Below are 22,716 nucleotides of genomic sequence, written 5' to 3'. Positions count from 1 at the left end.
TGATCCTTCTTCTGTGTGATTCTGTAACACGCTAAGTTGCACCCTAAACTTTCCTGATCATTCATAAGACGTTAGGAATTTCTAAGCTATTTCTAAAGAAGGTAACAAAAATTGCTTTTATAACATATTTAGCATAAAATACAAACCTTTGAAACCATAAAGTGATTATTCATTCTTTGTTCCTTTGGACATTATCAGACTAAGATCCCCACAGGTTCCAATCACAATTGGTCTCTCCTGAGGGAACAGTGACTTTACAATGTATACACCTGTCTTTAAAACCTTTCCTTTGCTGCAACTCATGGAGACAATTATTGCTGGTGTTTAACTAAAGGAAATTGAAGTTAAAATTATGTGAATCTGTGATCTAGGGAGTCATTTATCCCTACATCAAAAAAGGATTAATAATAAAATTTTTCTTTTAACCTAGATTTGAACTAAAATTTATTAAAAGTCTGAATGTGCTTTTCTGCCACTATTATGAAATTAAAAATTAAAGAATCCATGATGTGATTTCATCTCCTGGTATCTACATTTTTATCAAAGGACAAAAACCCTTTTTAAAAACACTGGAATAGCTTTATAATGAGGCACAGAGACATTATGATACAAGGAATTGCTATGAAGACGGGAATTGAGGGTCTCGGCTCCATTCTGCTTCCCAAGCCAAAGGACAGAACATGACAATATACTTCACCTCACTTATCCCTGTGAAATGGTTTCGTTGCCTCTTCCTCTGTTATCTCTGAAGTGGGATTTCAATTCCCTACACCTGTTCAAGGCCTGTATACCTCAAACCACTAGGTTGAACCTTGATGGTTCAACCATCAAGGTGAAGAGAAGAAGTGCAGGCAATGATCATTATTCCCACTCGAGATAAGAGGCATAAAGTCCCAATTAGATAGAACTCACTTTTTACCTAGAAGACCTCCTGGGAATAAGGAAGTCTCTTCTTTCCAACCAGATTGAATGAACGAATCACTTAGTCTAATGTTGCACCTTGAGTCCAGAAATGTGTCCAGAGTGGCTATATTTGTATAATAGCCAAGACTAAGACAAAAGCCATGACTTTGGGTAGGGGCAGGACCAGCATCACTGAGAAAGATGATCCAGTATCTAAGCACAAAGGACATCCAGCAGAAGCTTTATCCTCAAGCTTTCTCATCCCACCAGCCAATCAATTATATGACCCTCCATATTGATTCAAAGAATAAAACAGCAATGACCTCATTTTAAGACTTTAAATAAAATCATGAAAGAAAAAGAGTTTCACATTCTGAAAAACTGTGGCTATCCTAAACCCACGAGTAACTTCTTAGGACCCATCCTAGTGGCAAAACGGGTTAGGATGCAGCACTGCAAGCGAGCTGCAGCCACTTCAGTGCGAGTTCTATCCCCAGCTAGAGAGCTGACGCACATGGCAAGGCAGACCTCTTCTGACCCGCCAGTCAATCAGCCTGGTCTGCTCCCCACTGTCTCTGGTGAATCCTCTCACCGCCCCTGCTTTCTGGCTTGTACCCCAGTTCTGTATGCATAAATAAATAAATCTTTAAAGAAAAAGTTAAAGAGGAACTTCTTGGCCCAGAATAGGAGCATATGCATTTATAAACACACCATGAACATCTGGCATAGCACCACACACTGCCTTATGTAAGCAACAGGAGAGAAAGCAGGTTGGGGTGGAGGCAACAGAAGTTGGGTGAAAGAACAAATGGGAAAAGGCAAGTAATTGGAAAGTTTTGCCAAAATTCTAGGTGAGTTTTAGACCCAAATTGTTTAATCACTTTCTCAAGCTCACACCCCACATCCTCCAGACAAACATTTTCAGCCCTGAGGGGAATCCGTCATAGCTCATGGATTTTTCTCTGCAGAAAGGACAGAAGAGCCTCTCTGTGACCTTATCACAGCCCAACTACTGGCCCCATTCAGAAGACAGGGAGGAATTTCATTTACAGAACAACATGAAAAGGAATTCCTTCCCCTACAGAAGGCCTGGGGAGTAGATTTGGTTGTGCCAGGCATCATGTCAGCTGCCTCTCTGTGCAGGATCTTGGCTGCTGATCAGTACAAGGGAAGCTGCTGTTTCCTCCAGTGCCATCTGCTTCAACAGGATGGATTGCTACTGCTGCCCATGAGGGCTGCTCTCTGTGCCTGCCCCCACCCCTTGCCTTTCTGGCAACGTTCTGGTGGGAACTCTACCAAGCAAACCAAAGACACACTCTGCTCATCTGCCTCCCAGAGCTGAAGCAGACAGTCCTGCCAGCATGGGAAAGAGAAGGGAAAACAGCTGAAGCTGACGCCCTTTTCTCTGACAGGTTCCAAATGGGGTCGTGTGGTCCACTAAGTCAGCCAGCAAACCAGGCATCCTTAACACCTAGCAGACAGTCACTACATCAAGCTCAGGACCAGTGGTTGTTGAATGCTATCAAGGCCATGTGCATTGTGAAACCAAAGTGTTTTCTATACAAAAAGGTAAACAATTATACATTTTAAAATGTGTACCAATCTTATTTGTATGCATATACTCAATTTCAAGGTTAAAGCGATTCCTGCCCTAGATTATATTAGAGGAAAACAAAAAAAGTGGGCCAAGCCCTGTGCATTCCTTTACAGGCATCATCTCATTTATTTCTTACAGAGGTGTTATTATTATTCTTGATTTGTAACTTGAATAAATAGAGATACAAATTGCTTGGGCAAGTCGGGCTGACTTCTCAGAAAAGACAGTGTGGACCCAGACCGTGTACTCTTAACAGATGTCCTAGCTGCTTGGATTCTGGGCCTGGCCTCTGAAGCCCTTCCCATTTTCTCAAGCAATTAGTCTTGCTCCCCACTCCTGCCATACTGGGGTCCTGTGTTCAGCCACTGCCCTCTCCCCTTCAGAGCTAGGATTACCTCAAGGGTTGGTCAAGTTAAACTGAAGGCCTTAAACTGAATCTCAGGTGGCGAAGGATTCCATCAACAGATATTAAATGGAATAACTGAACAAACTATTGTGTTTTATTTTTAAAAAAGAACAAAATAAAATGCAGCAAAAGGAAACAAAAATTCTGACACTTGAGGGTTTGTCCTAGGCAAAGGGTAACAAGTCTGTGTAATACTCCTTTCTTTCTTAGAGATACTTGAGGTGACATAAAAAACTTTATCTAAAAATGTAATCAGGTTGGGACTTCCCTGGTGGCGCAGAGGGTTAAAGCACAGCACATAGAACCTAAAGCCACTTAAGTGTGAGTTCAATTCCTGCCTTGGAGGTGATCCACATGGTGTAGCAGACCTCTCCTGCCCCTCTGCCCCCTCTCCTCCCCCCCGCTGCTCCCCTCAGCAGCGTACTTCATCAATCTGCCTGTTCTGCTCCCCACTCTGTCTCTGGTGAATCCTTCCACTGCCCCTGCACGTCTAGCCTATACCCCAGTTATGTATGCATAAATAAATAAATCTTTAAATAAAAAACACAAAGTAAGGAAATTAAGCATACACGTAGGCTCTGTTCAGAGAAAGTGATTCAGGGAGTTTTGAGTTTAGCAAAGGTAGAGCTATGATTTATTTGGGTGGTTGATGGCAAAGAGCTCAATTATTCTAGCTAAGAAAGTAACACAGAGGAAGTATTTAAAAAAAAAGTCTTGAAAAGGAGAAACACCAAGACAACAATGGGAACTCTGAAACTAGAAGAGGGAACAGGCAAGGGCTAGAAGGATATTGGGAGTAGCTGAGAAGTTTTATGACAGTGATACCTGAAAGGCCACATCAAGAAGAGGTTGCGTGTGCCAGGTTCTAATCCCCATCACTCCAAACCTTCAATGCAACCACCTTATATCAGTTATCATTTGGGAGGAGAAAGAGAGGCAACATCCCACATGGGGTGAACAAAAACAGAAGAGAAGAATTCCAGCTTGAAATCGGGGATGACTAAGGAGATTGGCTGGCACTGTCAACCCAGCTAAAGGGTAGTAGAGTGCTGTTGGAGTGCTGTCTACAGGGGGTGAGGATAGGAATCTGACTCAACAAAGAACGCTGGACAGCCAAGTGCCACAAACAGCACCCCCTAGGACCAATCACCCTGAGACAACACCTCTTTTCTGTGCAGTCTCTCCCAAAGACACACATAATGACTCAACCCAAATGACCAGGATTTGTGGTTGGCAAATCTCTTTAAAACCCAGCCCAAGTTGGCCAAGAAACAGAAATGGTGAGGACAGAGGACAAAGAGAAGGGAGCACTAGATTTCATCTTGAAAATCCATAAGTCTTACTTCATTAATGTAAAATTGAGCTGGTAAGCTACCCAGTAGGAAGCTCTGCCCATTAAACCAAGGGTTTGCTTTCAGGGTAGAACAATCTGTTCCCACAGCTGCCTCCATTCCAGTTTGATTTCCTAGATATCTGTGGCTGTTTCACTCATAAATCAAACTGTCACTACTGTCTTGGCCCCTGGATTTCAACCTCCAAGCTTATGCTACCCCCAAGTCTAGACATCTCTTGCTCCTATTGCTATTCCAAATCCCGTACACATGGTTGTGAAATGCTCTACCAGATACTCATGTTAGCCTGACTTTAAAATTGTTCAATTTTCTCCACCTACCAGAGGGAAATACACTAGGCATTTAGCTTAGTAGCAGCCCCAGATGTTTTTAAAAATTGATGCAAAGAAGTGACACCCATTCTCTGAAGACAAAAAATGCCCACCATCCCCCTTTTTTTTAAATGCTGGCCAGTAGATACCTAAATTCTGTAAAAATGATTAAACTTGTACAACAAGGCAAACCTGGCCACAGCAAGGCAGGAATGTCTTCCAAAAAAATAAAGTTCTGTTTTAAACATATTTCACTTAAGTATATAACTCCACTTCTCTGAAATCTGAAACAAAAGGTAAGTCTTCAGGAACAGACAAATCTATCAAAGTGAAACTTTTAAGAATGATTTTGGCTACTTTGTGCCAAAAGAAAAGCTAGTTTTTGTGTCAAAAAGGAAAAAAAATCCATAAGGAGAGGCTACAATAGTGGAGATAATGCCTTCACAGAGGGTTGCCTTGCTTAACACTTTACACTGTTGAAAACAAAACTTCAGTAAAAAATTGACTCTACAACTTCCTTGCTTTTCACCTGCCACTAAGTATGAAATAAAATTTCAAAAAAATAATTAAAATCGGGCCCTCCCTGGTGGCGCAGTAGGTTAAAGCACTGCACTGAGAAGCTAAAGCCACTTCTGCATGAGTTCTATTCCCACCTGCCCCGGAGGTGACCACATGGTGCGGTAGACCTCTCCTGGCCAGCCCACCTCTCCCCTCAGCAGTATACTTTGTCGATCTACCTTTTCTGCTTCCCACTCTGTCTCTGGTGAAGCCTCTCGCTGCCCCTGAGCCTCTGGCCTGTACCCCAGTTCTGTATGCACAAATAAGTAAATCTTTAAAAAAAAAAAAAATTAAAATCAGGGACTCATAACCAAAAGGCAACTGGAATAGAACCAGAATTAGAAAAAAAAAAAAACCCTTATCATCACAATTTAGCTTCTAGAAACACCACTCTCCACTCCCAAAAGCCTCCTGGCTTTCTGGCACATAAAGCATCTCACGCCAACTAACGGGAGTTCCGGCTACGATTCAGCAGCCATCTGTGGCTGTCTTTCACAATCCTAGCTGTCAGGGAGACGTGTTTTGGTGCTGTTCAGTTTGGCTAGACTTCTCTAGACATAAGTTAAGTGCACACATTTTTTTACTCTAAGGTTTGAACTCCAGCAGTGTTTGAAACATGACATTCAAATGCTAAAACTGATCTTGATGAGCTCTGAATTGGCGCACTGAGGCTAACAGTTAAAAACATCTCTACTGAAAAATAATCCTTCCACATGCATCTTAAAATTCAGTTCCTCTGCAAAATTGACACTATGGCAAGCTACTAACTATTAACAACAGACACCAACACATTGGTTTGGGACTGAAAGTTAAGACAAGTTAAACACTCAACTTGAGTTTAAAAATCAAAGCCATGGGGCCTCCCTGGTTGCCTAGGGGGGTTAAGTTTTAGTACTATCACCACTATAGCCTGAGATCCCCAGCTAGGGAAACTAATCCACTTAATGGTGCAGCAGCACTGCTCCCCTTAGCAGTGTATTTCTGTAAATCCATCTGTTCTGGTAAATCCTCTTCGCCCTCATACTTCTGGCCAACACACCAATTCTTCATGCAAATAAAACCAGCCCCCTTGTACACACACATGTAAACTCCATTAATCATGATAAAAATATTTTCATGCAATATTTTTTTAAAAATGCAAAACCCCACTATGGAAAACTTAGAATATTTTAAATGAAGACAGGATAGACAGTGTCTACCCCTTCATTCACACAGCTCACTCTCATTTACATCATCCTTACTAGACCCAACCAGATCTGGTCTTGATTTAAAATTTAGTAGGTTGCTCATTTCATTCATTAAGCTACTATTTGTAGGTTTTTGACACTTCCTTAATTTTTCACCCAAGGAGTGTCTCACTCTTCTCACACTACCTTCAGCCCTGTCAACATATATTAACTTCTTTTATACTTACCCCAAAAGTCCATGGGGGTAACACTACCATTACTCTCATTCATAAGAGAGTAAACACCATAGAGTCAGCTACTTTGTCAAGCCAGATTCCAAAACCAGGTCTGCAGCTCAGAGCTCACTCTTAACAACCTACATTACCTCGGAACTTGGATCACTACGGTATTCAGCATAAATCTATAGTCATATGTGGTGAATAATCCACATAAGTTAGAATTCACGACAAATCAGGCAAACTTTGTCCTGTCTTTGTCATCAATGATCAATAACCTATAATGTTTAGATTACTTTCAATTCCAAACTCCATGAAACTTTCTGGTTTGTCATCAATGATCAATAACCTATAATGTTTAGATTACTTTTAATTCCAAATTCCATGAAACTTTCTGGTTTGTCCCTAATTCTACAGCCATCCTAAGCCTCAGAAAATGCCAAGGGTGATCTATAGCCCCTCATTCAAAGGACAAGACTACAGATTAAGTACTGTTGAGTAGTCTGCAGCTCAGAACCTAGAATCAGTTCTGAGATGACTCTGGTCTGTAGCCTCCAATGCGTGCTACAGTTTGTGCTGCAGAGCAATATTCAGGAATGCTCCCAAGTAATGTTTTCAATTGAAAATAAAGGAGAATATGTAAGTAGCCACTCAACAGCTGTAATGGTCCCACTACCTCTCTGTCATCAACTGTGGTGACCATCACTACTTAAAAGTATCACCATGAAACCTGTCTGAGAAAGAGTCCAAAAATGACACCCTGGGAAGATTGGGCTATTTCTCTTGAGAAAGAAAAAGACAACTTAAATCAGGGAAGTGGTACCTAGCAACTATTTTCAATTATCTGAAGAGCTAGAGGATTCATGTGACACCAGAAGACTGAAGTTAGACAAGTGGGTGACAGTTTATGGATGACAGTTTCAAGGAGTTGGCTTTCATCACAGTATAAAGGAAAAAATCTTCCAACAATTAGACCTGTCCAGCAATGAAAGAGCCTGCCTCCAAAGGCGACAAGTTGGCTGTCAGCTGCTATAGAAGGGATCCAACATAGAACAGCCACTTGGACAGAAGGACTTAAAACTCCTTCCAATTCTGAGGCATTAAGAAATGGAACAAATAATTAAACTTAACATTCATTGTTATGCATAGTGTTTAGTTCCTAAAAGCCCTAGAAAACTAAAACAAAACTATAAAAGCTCAATGGAAAGGAGGTCTTGCTCTTTCATCTAATTCCAAAGTTAAATTCTTGATTTTTAAACACTAAGCCAATGAAGTAATGCAAGTTAAAAATCAATTTCCCTTTTGGGAAAGCTAAATTATGTACCGAGATGGTATTTATAGTTCCCATTTAGGGAAAGTGTACATTGATATGCAATCAATATTTTGTAACTCTTCTGCAAACTACTTTGGCTATTCTTATCAAGATTTACGGGGGTGATACAGAGGAAAGCAGTTGAGTTAGAATTTGGGAAAACAAGCAAAGCAAAAGTTCAATCAAATTTATCAACCCAGGGTATTAAAAAATCTTTAGAAAATCTATCTAACCAGAGTTCTAAGTAAACGTAGCTGTCCATCTTAATGATGACATAATTTTTTAAAAGCTGTATTGTGTTCAGGAAGTCTTTCAAATAGGTAACATAGCTTTATTTCAAGTATTTTGGTTTGGACAAGACCGGAAATTTGAACTTTGAGTAGTGCAGAAGAAAATAGGACAACAAAATGAATAGGTAATTTAAAAGCTATGAGTGCTTATAACCTCTGCTGAGTGGTGTGGGAACAGACACACAAACACCACGCATACACCCTAGACCCCACTGGATTGTACCAGTGATTCCACTTAAAACACCACTAGGGGAGATTTTAAATGAAATCAAAGCATTATAAGACTCTGGGGAAGGAGGGAACAAACAATAGAAATAAACCTTCTACTAGCCAGTCATTTTAGATAACCCCATCTCGACCTTCCCATTAGTCCTACAAGATAAGGATTCCAAAAAGGTGAAAATCAAATTAATTAGCTTCCCCTAAAGTTTATCAAATCAGAGGTTGAGCCAAAGGGTTACGCCTGACTCCAAAGTCCAATCATTATTTCCTCTCTGCTTTATAGCCAAGTCCTGTACTCACCACTTTCTATGTCAAATCCTCTGTACTCAGTCTTCCTAAACTAATTCCCAACCCTAGGCTGAAACCCACATGATAAGAATTCAGCCTTCAAAGGCACTTTATTGGCTGTGCTTCCATCAAGGCAGTCACTCCAGGTACAGTCACTACTTGACTTCTCCCAAATCCCCTCCCCTCCATAACTTCTACCTAGACCTCTCCAAACTGCTGCAACACTTAGCTGTGCTCCACTTATCCTCCACTACCATCCACTCCACACTTTGCTGTGAAAGAACAATCACACCACTAAAGGAGTCCGAGCAAAGCATTGACTCCCCACAGTCCTATTTATGAACTCAATCTGGAACTACACATAAACCAAAGTGGACATTTTCCAGCTTCCTTGCCTATAATCCTTCCAATCCTAGGTCTCAATCAAAATACTCACCTATTTTAATCACCTACTCCCAGACATGATCCTTCCAATAAAAACACCCTGTACCCTGCAAAAAAATGAAACTAGATCACTACCTCTCACCATACACAAAAATCAACTTGAAGTGGATTAGAGACCTAGACATAAGAATAGAAACCATAAAATACCTGGAAGCAAAGATGAGCCAAACACTACATACATACACTTTAGCACCCAATGCAACGATAGTGAAGGCAAGGATAAATAGATGGCACTACATCAAGTTTAAGAGCTTCTGTACAGCAAAAGAGACATTACAAAAAACAGACAGACATCCTACTGATTGGGAAAAAAATTTCTCACACAAAACTAGCAATAAAGGATTAATCACAAAAATATACAGAGAACTGATGAATCTCAACAAAAATAAACAACCCCATCAAAAAATGGGCAGAAGAGCTAAAAAGACACTTCTCCAAAGAAGAAATGCTCAACATCACTTGTAATAAGGAAGATGCAAATTAAAATCACAATGTGATATTACCTCATCCCAGTGAGAATGACACATCTCCAAACTAGCAACAACAAATGTTGGCGAGGATGTGGAGAAAAAGGAACTCTCCTGCACTGCTTGTGGGAATGCAAACTAGTACAACCACTATGGAAAACTGTTTGGAGGTTCCTCAAACTGCTAAACATGGAGCTTCCCTATGTCTCACTCCTAGGTATCTACCCAAAAGAAACAAAAATACTGATAGATATGGTACATATACACAATGGAATATTACTCAGCAACCAAATAAAAAAGAAGAAACACATGTCTTTTGCAGCAACATGGAGCTGGAAAAGATCATGCTTAGTGAAATAAGCCAAAAAGAAAAGGAAAAATACTGGATGATTTCTCTCATAGCAGGAATATAACAGAAAAGGCAAGAAAAAAATATAATGATGAACAGCTATATACCAGAGACATTTTGTGGGGGTGGAGTGGGGAATGGGATCAAAAACAATGGGGGGAGGGAAATGCACTGGACTATGGTGAGGGCACATGGGTGATTTGGTGATGGGAAACCCAAGGGGATTGCAACTGAGATGGAAAAATGCACAAAAATATGTAAAATAAATTATAAAATTTAAAAAAACACCCTATTCCCACTAGTCCATCTGAAGTAACTTTCCCATCCTTCAAGACTCATTCTCTCCTAAACCTTTCATTCACTCTTTCATCTTAAAAGGTAGCAACTATTAAACACTGACTATACCGTAGTATTGCAGATAGAAAATGAACTCAATGTAATTCTCTCTTCACTGTTCTTTAAAAATTTTGCGTTCTTTATAGCACAGCCAAAAGATAATTAGTTGGGTGTAATTTTTACCTTGTGAAGTCCTTAAAGTTAGAGGCCACTGTTTATGCCTATTCTCAATGTTATTGGAATATATCAAATTCACAAGTACTTACTGATGTTCAATGTCTACCCATTTGTCTGTGGATACAAAAAGATGATTCTAACTGGTCTCCTTGGTTTACTCTAGAAATTTCAATTCAATTTCCAAAAACTTGAGTGATCTATTAAAAATGTGAATTAGATTGACAGTCCCACATTTAAAAGCAATGGCTTTGGGCCCTCCCTGGTGGCACAACAGGTTAAAGCATAGCATTACAAAGCTGGCCAAAGCTGCTTGAGCAGGCAGTTCAGCACAAGTTAAATCCCCTGCCAAGAAGGTGACCCACAGGGCATAGCAGATTTCTGTCTGGCCCTCTGCTCCCCTCAGCAGTGTATTTCATGGGTCTGCCTATTCTGTTCCCCACCTTTCTGGTGAATCCTCTCACCACCCTTGCACCTCTGGCCTGCCTGTACCCCAGTTCTGTATGAATAAATAAGTCTTTTAAAAAATAAATAAAAATAATAGCAATGACTTCACTTTGGATTAGGTGATGGTTAATCCAGTTCTTAGCTAAGACATCAAAAACACAAGCAAAAAAGAAAAAAAAATGGGTAAACTGGACTTACTTAAAACCTTTTGTGTTTCCAAGGACACAATCAATAATAAGGCTACAAACAGGAAAATGTGCAAATCATGTAACTAACAAGGACTTATATCCAAAATATATAAAGACCTCCACAATGGACAAACGAGTCCATTTTTGAATGGGTGAAGGATTTTAATAGGCATTTCTCTAAAGAAATGACCAAGTAGGACCTGAAATATATTCAATGATATTAATCCTTAGGAAAATTCAATTCAAAACTACATTTCACAAATTACTCATAGACATAAAATGATGCAGGTACTTTGGAAAATAGTTCAGCAGTTTTTCAGAACATCATTATGAAACAGCCTAGTATTCTACTGCTAATTCTACATGCAAGAAAAAGTAAAACAGACCCCCACAAAAATCACAGTTGTAATTTAATGCTCATACCAGGAAACAACAACCCAAGAATTGACTATGTAATGAATGGATAAACAAAAAAACATATACCCCAAAACAGAAATTTTTTTAAAGATTTATTTATGCATACAGAACTGGTATACATGCCAGAAGTCTAGAGGTGGTGAGAGGATTCACCAGAGACAGAAAGGGGAGCAGAACAGGCAGGTCGACAACCTACTGCTGAGGTGAGATTATCTGCCCGCCCTGTGGATCACCTCAGGGGCTGGGGATCTAAACCGCACTGAAGCGGCTGTGGCTAGCTTGCAGTGCTGCGTCCTTACCTGTTGCGCCACCAGGGAGAGCCCAAAATAGAATATTTTTTGGCAATAAAAACATACACTTACAACACAGATGAATCTTGAAAACAAATGAATGGCTCCAGATACAAATGTCACATTTATATAAAATATCCAAAAGAGGCAAATTCTTGTTTTCTTTCTATATGAACAGAAAACAGATAAGTGATTGTCTGGCGCTGGGAAGGAATAAGGAGCACCTGGTTAATGAGTAGGGATTTCTTCCTGGGGTAACAAATGTTCTGGAATTAGTGGTGATTGTTGCGGGTTTCTAGTTGTTCCTCCTCTACAATTTCCTTCCCGTGCTCAGGCAGAAACCATGCCTCCATCATTCTCCACTTACTGAAAGTTTTCTCCTACCCCAGGGTCTTTTTACACTGCTCTCTCTGCCTGCAAATCACATACCTGGCCCCTACACTGAGAGCTCTGCTTAAAACATCATCTCCTGTGAGAGGTCTTCTCTCAATTCACAATCTAAAGGAGTCTTTCCAGCCCCTTCCATTCATTGCGTCTTTGTATTTTCTTCACAGTATTTATACCACATATAAGGTAAAAAGTATACTAGGTTATCCTGTTTATTTTCCTTGTTTGTAGCATATCACCCCTTTTGACAAAACTACCAAAACATTTTTTAACAGATTTGACACAAATGAATTTACTATTCAGCTTTTGAGAGACTCTAAAGCAATGGAATAGATCATCTTGTTGGGCAGTGGTAATGAATGCCATATTAGAGGTACAGATGGGTATAAAAGAATATTCAGACACGAAAATGATGTGGAGCTGCAGCAACAGCTGTGGAAAAGCTTCATGAAAGCAATGAGACTGAAAATAGACTCTGGAGAGATTAACAGAAGTGGGCAAGGCATTACAGGAGAAAGGTACATCTAACAAAGTGCTCCTCCAGCTTGTCCATGACTTTAACACTTCATCCACATACATATACCATGTCATCCAAGTATACATGTGTATACACCAACACTTCATCCACATGTGTGCATATATATGTGTGTCTATATATATATATGTATACATGTATATTTATATATATAATATGACTCATGGGAATACACTGTGAAAACTAGAACTTCAACACTAGACTCTAAATATCCTAAGGGTACTTTTATAGGCCTCCCTATATCAAATGCAGGCATAGAAACACTTATTTAATGACTAATGAAATAACACCATGCTCAGATGTTTTTCCAGAACTCTTACCATTATGATGTAAAGCAATTTCTACTTCTTCACATTACCGTAGTTACTATTTTAGATCTTTTTTGATCTATTTTTGGAGAGAAAAGTGTTTCCATGTTTAGATTTTTGTTTTAGAGACAAAACAATGACAAATAAAAATCCAAAACCTTAACTAACCTGTTGAATCTGATTAATTGTAGAAACAAGATAATTCTCTACCACCCCCTTTTCTAGTGTGGTTTTTACAAGTCTTGAAGAGGGAATCTGCTAGTTACGGGAGACCAAGTATGGCAATGTGACATTACAGTTAGTTTAACCTGAGCTAGAGTGCCAGGTCTGAATGCCACCTTCTAACTATGGTTCACACTAAGGCAAGTATTCAACACCTCTGAGGCCATTTCTTTATTTGTGATGTATTTCATCCCCTTTTTATCCTTGGTGTAGCTTCCCACTTTTCCTGGTGTCACTTGCCCAAGGTCAGTTGCCATCCAAAAATATTAAGAAGATATTTTGAGAGAACATATTCACTTAACTATTATTACAACATATTGTTTCAACTGCCCCATTTTATTGCAGGATACCTTGCTTTGCTCGGCTTCCCTTGATTGTGCTTCACAAATATTACTTTCATCAGAGAATAAAGTTTGGTGGCAAAAAATTACAGCTCACTTTAGTCTCCAATGATGGTTAATATTTTTTATATCAAAAATGCACTTCAAATTAAGGTGTTACACAGTGTATAATTAAACATAGGTCTTATATACACAGTAGAGTGTAAACATAGCTCTTATATACACAGGGAAACCCAAAGTTTTGCCTCAGTTTATTGCAATATTCATATTAATGAAGCAGTGTGAAGCTAATCCTGTAATACCTCCAAGGTATACCTGTAGTTAAAAGTATCTTAATGTGAAAGAGAAAGAAAAATACCAGATGGTTTCAATCATAGCAGGAGCATAATGGACCAGGCGAGAAAATAACAATAATGAACAGCCATATACCAGAGACATTTTGTGGGGGTGGAGTGGGGAATGGGACCAAAAATAGGGGAGTGGGGAGGGAAGTGCAGGGGATTATGGTGATGGCACACGGGTGACTTGGTGATGGGAAACCCGCGGGGATTACAATTGAGATGGAAAAAAAATGTACAAAATGATGTAAAAATAAACTGTTATAAAATTTTTTAAAAAAAAGTATCTTACTGTGGCCCTCCCTTGTGGCACAATGGGTTAAAGCACAGCACAAAGGAGCTGTCCACAGACACTGCAGCAGAGGTCAATGGCTGACAGGGAGGTGGCGTATATGGCATGGCAGACCTCTCCTGATCCACCTGTTGCTCCCCCCAGCAGTTTATTTCAGTATATCTGCCTGTTCTGCTCCACACTCTGTCTCTGTTGTATCCTCTCACCACCCCACCCCCCAACTCTGGCCCCCAACAGAAAGAAAGAGTATCTTACTCTTATGTGCCTAATACATAAATTCAACTTCTCTCTGGTATGTATGTAAAAGGAAAAACAAAGAATTAGATAGGGTTCAGTATTAGTTTTATGCATTTACTGGGAGTCTTGGAATGCATGCCCCTGAGCATAAGTGAAGACTATAGTAATAAATGCACTCTGGATTTGTGTGTAGTAGAGGTAATGCATATACTAGCCAATCTAGTATCTAGCACATGTTTGGCCCAATGGAAATGTTAGTTATGAATACCAAGTCACAAGAATGACAAAGCACCAGGGTCACAAGTTGCTGGTATCTAAAAAAAGTGCTAGAAAATAAGAAATTACTTGATTTCTAGTTTAATGAGTAGAAGTCAGTTTGCATTATTTCAATACTAGAGGTTTCTCTAAGTAAAGGATGCTTGCTTGCTTCCTGTCCTGTTATTTAACTAGCACAAGAACTCTTGGAACGTGGAAGTGAGACTGTTAAAATATAACATCAGCCATCTAATGGGATTTCATGAAGCTGTACAAAATGAGACCTTTTGTACCATGTCTTAAAGGCCAACTTGAGGACAAAACATCAAAGTGATGAGCTGGAGAAAGAGTAATCCAAAGCCTCTAATATCTCTTCATTTTGGAGATATTTTAGCACATAAGAAAAATGCCTTGTGTGCTAAAAGACAACATATGGTTGAGATATGCGATCTACTGCGGGAACATACTGTCTAAAAGGTTACAAGAAAATTGTAATTTCCAGCCCTTAAATCTTCATACTACATGGAACACAAGAGCATGTTCAAAAGCAGACTAGCTTAATACTGTACTATGTAACAATTATTTGGCAGACTTTAAAACAAATGAGCAATTCATGGGGTGTCCCTTGTGGTGCAATGGCTTAGTTAAAGCACAGCACTATGACGCTATCCATAGCCAAGGCAGCACGAGTTCAATCCACGGCAAGAGAGGCATATGGCACAGCAGGCCTCTCCTGTCTAACCCACTGCTCCCCTCAGCAGTGTATTTCAGTCAATCTGCCTATCTGTTCTCCACTCTATTTCTAGTGAATACTCTAAGCCCTGTACCTCTGGCCTGTACCCCAGTTCTTATATGCATCAATATATAAATCTTTTTTTTTTAAATGAGCAATTCAATATACCCCTTATAATGGGTGGGTTTAGAGCAGGTTCCAAGCTTACTATTTTCATGATCAGCTGCACTCACTGAAGTTGGTATCCTATGAACAAGCTCTAGGAGCAGAGTTCCAGGTATGTTGTGATAGTTAGCACCCACCTCATTTCAAGATTCGGCACAGGATCATGTCTTTAAAAAGTCTTCCTTCTTCCTTACTACTGGAAACACCATTGCTTCCTTATGGCATTAAAATAGTAAAAGGGCATTAAATTCACATTAATGAACAGAATCTGGGCCTTCCCTGGTGGCACAATGGGTTAAAGCGCAGTACTATGAAGCAATCCACAGCCACTGCAGCAAGAGTTCTGTGCCCTCAAAATAGAACCCAATACCTTTAGAGCTATTTAACTCTCAACTAAACTTCTTCTACATATACTTGGCTCACAATACTCTAAACATACTATCTTTCTGTTTCTCAAAAATGATATGCTTGTTCTCACCACAGTGTCTGCATTTACTGTTCCTTCTCCTTGGATGGAATACTGTTCTTTCCTTCTGGCTACTTACTTCCAGAGAGACCTTCCCTAATCACATAACACAGGAAAGCCGCCTTAAGCCCTCATCACTAAATCATCACTATTTCCTTTCCTTTGTAATATGTACCTCTAACACAGGTGAACTCTTAATAAATTGGGTTTGTTCTGTGCAAGTCCACTTACAATACACTGTATGGTAAGAGAAAGTATAAATTTAGAGCATCAATACAGTGCAGTGCCATTCACCTATTTCACGTTTCATATGTATGATACATGTACAACACAAAATTTGTATTAATCGACTGTCAGGCTGTGGTCAACATCAAGCAATAAAGTTTTGCTAGGAGTCAAAATTATGCGTGGATTTCTAACTACAGGGGTGGGGTTGTAGGTTTGGCATCTTTCACCCCACACAACTGTACTATCCTGTTTATTCCATATGTGCTTATCTTTTGCCCCCTGCACCCCTAGTCACCTCAATGCACTGCAGCTTGTCATATCTTAAGTGCAAAGGAACATTTGGCTAAGTACTCAAAAAGCATCTTCTGAGTGAATAGAATATTATCTAAGTATCTTAAATATTTTTTAAGTTTTAAGAATTCAGGAAAGTGCTCGCAATATATTGCAGTATTTAGTGGGAAAGAAAAAGGTTATCAGCTAATATAATGACAAACTAGTTGGGTGGGGATAGCAAGGCAAATACACAGGAAAGAAAAAAAATAGCTTGTTAGAATATTTACATCAGGGTGATGTGACAAGTAAATTCTATTCACCTTTTCGGTTTCTTTAATTGTAGTCACTTTTTCAAATTTTCTGCCTTGATCAGTCTACTTAAAAATAAATGACCATGGCCCTCCCTGGTGGCGCAGCGGGTTAAAGCACAGCACTGAGAATCTGAAGCCGCTTCCGCATGAGTTCGATTCCCGCCTGCCGGCCTGCCCCGGAGGAGACCACATGGCGAGCCAGACCTCTCCTGGCCCGCCCGCTGCTTCCCTCAGCAGTGTACTTTGTCAATCTGCCTGTTCTGCTCCCCACTCTGTCTCTGGTGAAGCCTCTCACCGCCCCTGAGCCTCTGGCCTGTACCCCAGTTCTGTATGCACAAATAAATAAATAAATCTTTAAAAAAAAAAAATAAATAAATAAATGACCATACTTGAAGAATGTTTAGATTTTGTGCACATAACTGTAGCAGACTTACCGATGGAATACCTTATGGAAGTCAGAAATTGTGCTCTTCAAATATGTGAAAATCCTCGAAAAATCAGGAGAGGTGAAGAAAACCTGTGACCTGAAGAAATACCTCATAATTTGTCAGACCTCTGATCTAGGGCTATATCCAGAGTCTCACCACACTAGAAAAGTAATTGCATGTAGCATATTCTAGAAATCCTCTAATAAATCCAAGATTTGTAACACCTACCAAAAAAGTTGACTATTTTGTTTTAGTTACATGGTTGACCCCTGTCTCAAGCCTCCCTAATACAGTCCCTTTAGCCTCCAATTCTCAGAAGGTTTACATAAAAGACACATTTATACTTAATGAGTACTCAAAAAAAAAAAAACCTGAGCTCTCTGAACTAGGTCATCTTTTCAAAAGAGAAACTCAGCCCATAGTCTAATTTCAAATGCTAGTCCCATCTACAACACCCCAGCAAGAGCAGCAGTTAATATTAATTAAGAGCAGAAATAGGTTTATTCTTGAACATCTTTTCTCTCAACCAAGTCCATGAGGCTTCCAAGTAGAAATATGCCAATTTTTCTACATTTGAGATAAATCCAAATACCACTATGTCAAACCCTTAAAACAGGATTCATTTCAGTCATTTTCACCCAGCAAAATCACTTATGTAAAATGTTTTAATGGGACTCACTATTGAATGCCAACCAAATGACTGAATATTTGCCCCTATACATACACTGCACATACATACATGCTGTACACACACATGTGCATATGCATATACACGAGTATACAAAGGGAAGCTATTTTTTTCTACAACAAAGTGTAGGACGCGGCTCCTGGCTATCTTGAAACTCAACTACTTGGGAAATATGTTAAAGAAAGTTAGAGCCACAGCTTTGAGAATGGGTCTTCAAATAAGGTCTTTGGTAAGTCTCAGCCTACACAGCTTCTAGAAGCCAAGGAGAAGCCAATGGATAATGCTGTAAGACTAATCTCATCCATAGTAAATACAAACTTTTGCCATAAATAAAAGTGAATTAAACAGGATGGATACTATCAACAGAGGTTATATGACTCCAGTGCCTTTCACACAGACTTGCTGAATCCTTTTATGCATTAATACTTTGCCAGGTGCCTGTCCTCTAAGGTTCTCAGTGGGAACAGTAATATGGTGAAGGTAGAAGGTACAACAGGTGTGTAGGTTATTTTAAATATCGCTTTAATCCCAGCACCCAGGCTGACACATAGCAGGAATTCAGTACCTATTCTAGTGGGTGCATCAAAATTTCATTTGCTTGACTACATTTTAACTGTATGTGACAGCAACAGAATCAAGCTATGCACAGAGAAAAGTTATGTATTCTGCCAAGGTAGGTGAGAGGAGACTGCCCAGAAGCAATGACCAGCACCTTCCCTGGAAGAAGATTTTCAGCATGCAATGGTTACAGGACAGCATTATGGACACAAGCATGCCTGAGCCAAGGATGAAGCAGATGGCCTGAGCTACTTTCCAAATGAAATTCCTACCAAGGTTTTATTTCCTGGTGTTTTGTTGTGCTTCCTCATCCCCTTCAAACCTTTAGCTAAGAAAGGGCACATACAGTGGGATAGTTGTGTTTCTCTACCAGGAAATTAGCTGAAAACTAACAGCAGGTAACAGAAAAATAAATACCGTGGAATGTTTTATTTGCCAGGCAGTGAGTCTGTATAATTCTTAGACCTTCTGACACAGGAAAAAAAAAAAAAATCTGAGAACACCTCCAACAGAAACAAGTTACTTTCAAAGCAAATTGCTATCTTTTTTATTTTTTTTTCCCTGGCACAGTTTTCAAATTGGTTCATGCAAAAACTATTTGATTCCTAAGAGAAAAAAAAATCTAAACATTTCACTGTCACTTCTTAGTCCCGGGAGAAACAACTGAGGATAAATGAAAGAAATTATAATGCAAGAAAAAAGGAATGATAAATTGAGAATAAGAGAAAACAGCAAGTGGAAATTTTTCAAAAATGCAGGAATAAACCATATCCAATCACATGTACTTTAAAAGCCTAAAAGAATCTTTAAAAAAAATCTAAAAGGTCTCTCTAACCTAGTGCTGGGGCATTGGGAAGCCCCTACAGGCCAGAGGAAACAGGCACCAAATCAAATGTAGCAAATGCTAAGAAATAGGAAGAATCCCACTCAAGCCCAGGCACCCCTGATTTGCCTCCATCTCCCTCCCTCAGAGAAGAGACACCACACCACCTCTGCCCAATCCTTAGACTGACAGTCAGACTTTCTGCTTACATGGCAGGCCCCTCACCCCCACCTGCCCTAGAAACAGAATCGCGTGGATATTAAAATATTCCTCCAACCTGAGGTAACAATACCTGCAAGATAAAGTTCAGACTGGTGTCTGGGACAGAGCTCTAAAAGATAGGGTTGGTGCAGAACATGTTCCTTAAACTCAAACGTGTGATTTCACAACTGCTTAGGAGGTGATGAATAATACTCTACCTTTGAGTATTTCTTAATTCCTTGCTTTGAAGATTTTCTTCTGTATCTCCAGAACAATCCTCCACCCACCTCTTCAAACTAATCTGTTTCTGCAATGAAGATCCTGCATAATTAGCCCATCGTGGACAATAAGTACCTGAACACCGATGAGAACAGTTATGACATAAAGCACCTCCTTTCCATAAAGGACTTGCTAATTATGAGCATCTATCCCAGAGGGATTATGTACCTCAGAGAAGCACAACTGCTATCTCTGCTACCTCTCGCCTTTTAATGCCAATTCATTAGGAGCTGGTGTGAACCTGGAGTCGGAGAAGTGTGTAGTGAAACAGTAAGATATCAGGCACTCACTGTATTTCTGAATTCACCACGCAAGCCAAGGGAGGCATTCTCCAGAAGCCATTTCCAAGGAAGCTGGATTCAAAATGTAATTTATCAGTCTCCTACTAGTCTCCCAAACGCCAGGCCCCAGCTTGGGGGGGGAGGGAGTTAGTGAGAGTTTACCTTAGAAGGCGGCTGCAAACAGACAGGCCTTTCAAAGCTACCCAAGGCTCTGCCCCGAGGCCCGAGGCGGGGCGAAGGGGCTTGAGGGCTTGAGAGGCGCGCGGCTGGGAGCCGGAGGCTCCACAGGTTCCCCAAAGCGCAGCCAGGCCAGACTCCCACAGGTGGGCGAACTTGGTCAGGGGAACGTAGAGCGAGAGGAGGAATCGCCGCGGTTCACTAGGAACGGGAGAAGGGAAGGAGAGGGCACCGGGTGGGGTGGGAGCTACGGCGGTAGGCTTTGCCCTCAGGAAGCACAGCGAGAGAAAAGCTCGGGGTTTTCCGCTGCCTGTTCCGCGTTCCCTCGGCGGACTTTGGTAGAAGTCAGGATTCCCGGTGGCGAGAGGAGCCACGGGCAACTCCCACCATCCTCCCTGCAAGCCTCGGTCTACTCCCAGGGCGCGGTTAAGCCGCACCACCGCTGGCAGCCGGTTGCATGCGCCCCGGCACGTACGAGTCTGCACGACCACATGCGGGCGGGGGAAGGGCGCCCGGGGACGGAGACCAGGTCCCTCTCAGGCTGTCTCCCCTACGTAAACCGATCCCACTTCGGCTCAACCCGCACCCCCTCACCCGTATTGGCCTTGATGTTCTCCCTCAAGAAGTGGCCGCTGGAGAGATGCTGGAGACCAAAGTTCTGGGCGATCCTCTGGCACACGGTGCCCTTGCCCGAACCCGGCGGCCCAAGGATGACCGCGCGCAGGAGTTTGGAAGCCATTGCCTTTGCGAAGGGGGGGCGGCCCCGGAAAGCCCCGCGAACTTTTCTCTTCTGCCCTGAGCTTGGCACCCTCCGATTGCACGGGACTCGCCAGCAGCCCCTGCAGTGGGAAGGAGAGACTTTTAAGACAACCCCTCCCGCAGCTCCGGGGCCGACTGGAAGGCGGAGTAAGGCGCCACGCTAAGCCTCCCCGCCCTCGCCCCCCGGCAGCGATTCAGGACTACTCCTGAGCCCCCGCCCCTGGCGTGATCAGCTCTCCAGAGGCTAAGAGGTCGACCCGGCCGGTCTCACCTCTACCTCCCTCCCCACGATGTGTCCAAGTAGGGAGCCGGGCGGCCCGGTGTCCCCACGCAGTCTCCACCAAGCCGGGGAAGCCGAGAGAGGTGGTGACTCCCAGCGCGCCCCCGCCGCCGCACTCACCGGGTGGCTTAGGGACTCAGCCACAGCCCCGGCCCCCGCACGTGGGCAGCGTTTAGTTCGCTCCTTGGCCCCTCCCCGGCGGCTGTCACATCCCCTGGAATCGCTGTGGCGGCCCATGCCAGCTGCCCGCTGCCCTCCGCCAGCGCTACGACCCGGCGCCCACCTCAGCCGAGGGTTGACGGATGCTCTCCCCCGCCGCGAGGAGCCGGAGTCCGGCGCCTCTCCACCCAAAGCAGTCAAATAAACACACATCGGCTGGGAAGCGGCGCTCCGAGAGGCTTCCAACCCGGATCCCGCTGGGCGGCGCCGCCTCCACCCACCCCCACTCTGATCCCCGGCCGGCCGCTCGGGACTCGCGCCTTACGTAAGCCCAGAGACCAGTTTTTCTCCAGCGCCCAGAGACCCCTCCCCTTCCATAGCTAGACTCCCATCCACTGTCCCTGGTTCTCAAAGACCCAATGGGGGGCTGCGTGAGCAAAAAATAGGTGAGAAGACGCGAGGAATCGAAGTCCCTCTTCTATGATCACCTAGGAACCCGATCTACTATTAAAAGATAGAAAAAACAACTTGTTGAGCGCCTACTGTGCGAGAAGTTCGGGGTAAGTGATTTATTTATACAACAACCTTTCAGGTGTTCACAGTGTTACTCACAGCGGAGGAAAAGGGGGCTTGGACTATAATCATTCATTCATTCAAGCATTCAAGAAATATTCATTGAGCACCTACTATGTGCCAGATAGTTTTAGGAACTTGGAACATAACTGTGAACCAGAACTTGCCCTTAATGAAAGTTTCATTCAAGGGGAAGTTTTGAACCTAATCTACCTGACTCCAAAACCTAGGTCCTTTGGGAGAAGAAAGACCTTCACTCATCTAGCCAACTGATGCCCAGTTTTTAGAACCCAAGATGTTGGCACATCTGCAACTCACCAAGTCCCAAATGGGGGTCAGCTCCTCTGGTCCATACTTTATATCCCAATTCGTATTTTCTGTTCCCAATCATACACAGCCCTCATTGCCACTCTGTCTAGTGTAATCTGTTAGTCTCTGACTTCCACCAGTCTATCCTCCATGGAGGTATTGCTAAAATGCAAGTAATGTTCTGTTATTTCCCCTCCTGAGATGTCATTGCCCCTTTAGGATAATTTTTTTTTTTTCAGGATAAATTTTATAAAATCTACAGCGGGGGCACTCAGTCCCCTGCTTATAATTTTGCATTCAATGGGTTCCCCTCCTCTGTCCTTCCACAGAATGTACAGAAAAGTCTCCTCTGGATTC

General features: G+C 41.8%; 1 protein-coding gene across 1 annotated transcript in view; it reads right to left on the bottom strand.

Moving 5' to 3' along the window:
• Nucleotides 1–21,670, bottom strand: part of AK4 (adenylate kinase 4) — a 61,588-nt gene extending 39,918 nt beyond the window's left edge. The window contains exons 1-2 of the mRNA XM_004679078.2: nucleotides 21,602–21,670; nucleotides 20,874–21,118 (exon numbers count right to left, since the gene is read on the bottom strand). Of these exons, the coding sequence (XP_004679135.1) occupies nucleotides 20,874–21,018 (145 nt within the window). The 5' untranslated portion in view covers nucleotides 21,019–21,118; nucleotides 21,602–21,670. The remainder of the gene's footprint in view (nucleotides 1–20,873; nucleotides 21,119–21,601) is intronic.
• Nucleotides 21,671–22,716: the final 1,046 nt, after the last annotated feature.

Source organism: Condylura cristata, unplaced genomic scaffold, assembly GCF_000260355.1.
Source record: "Condylura cristata isolate star-nosed mole 26May11 unplaced genomic scaffold, ConCri1.0 scaffold00008, whole genome shotgun sequence".
In the NCBI taxonomy this organism is placed as follows: Eukaryota; Metazoa; Chordata; class Mammalia; order Eulipotyphla; family Talpidae; genus Condylura; species Condylura cristata.
The sequence above is the reverse complement of the archived record's forward strand: the minus strand, read 5'-3'. Positions and strand labels throughout refer to the sequence as shown.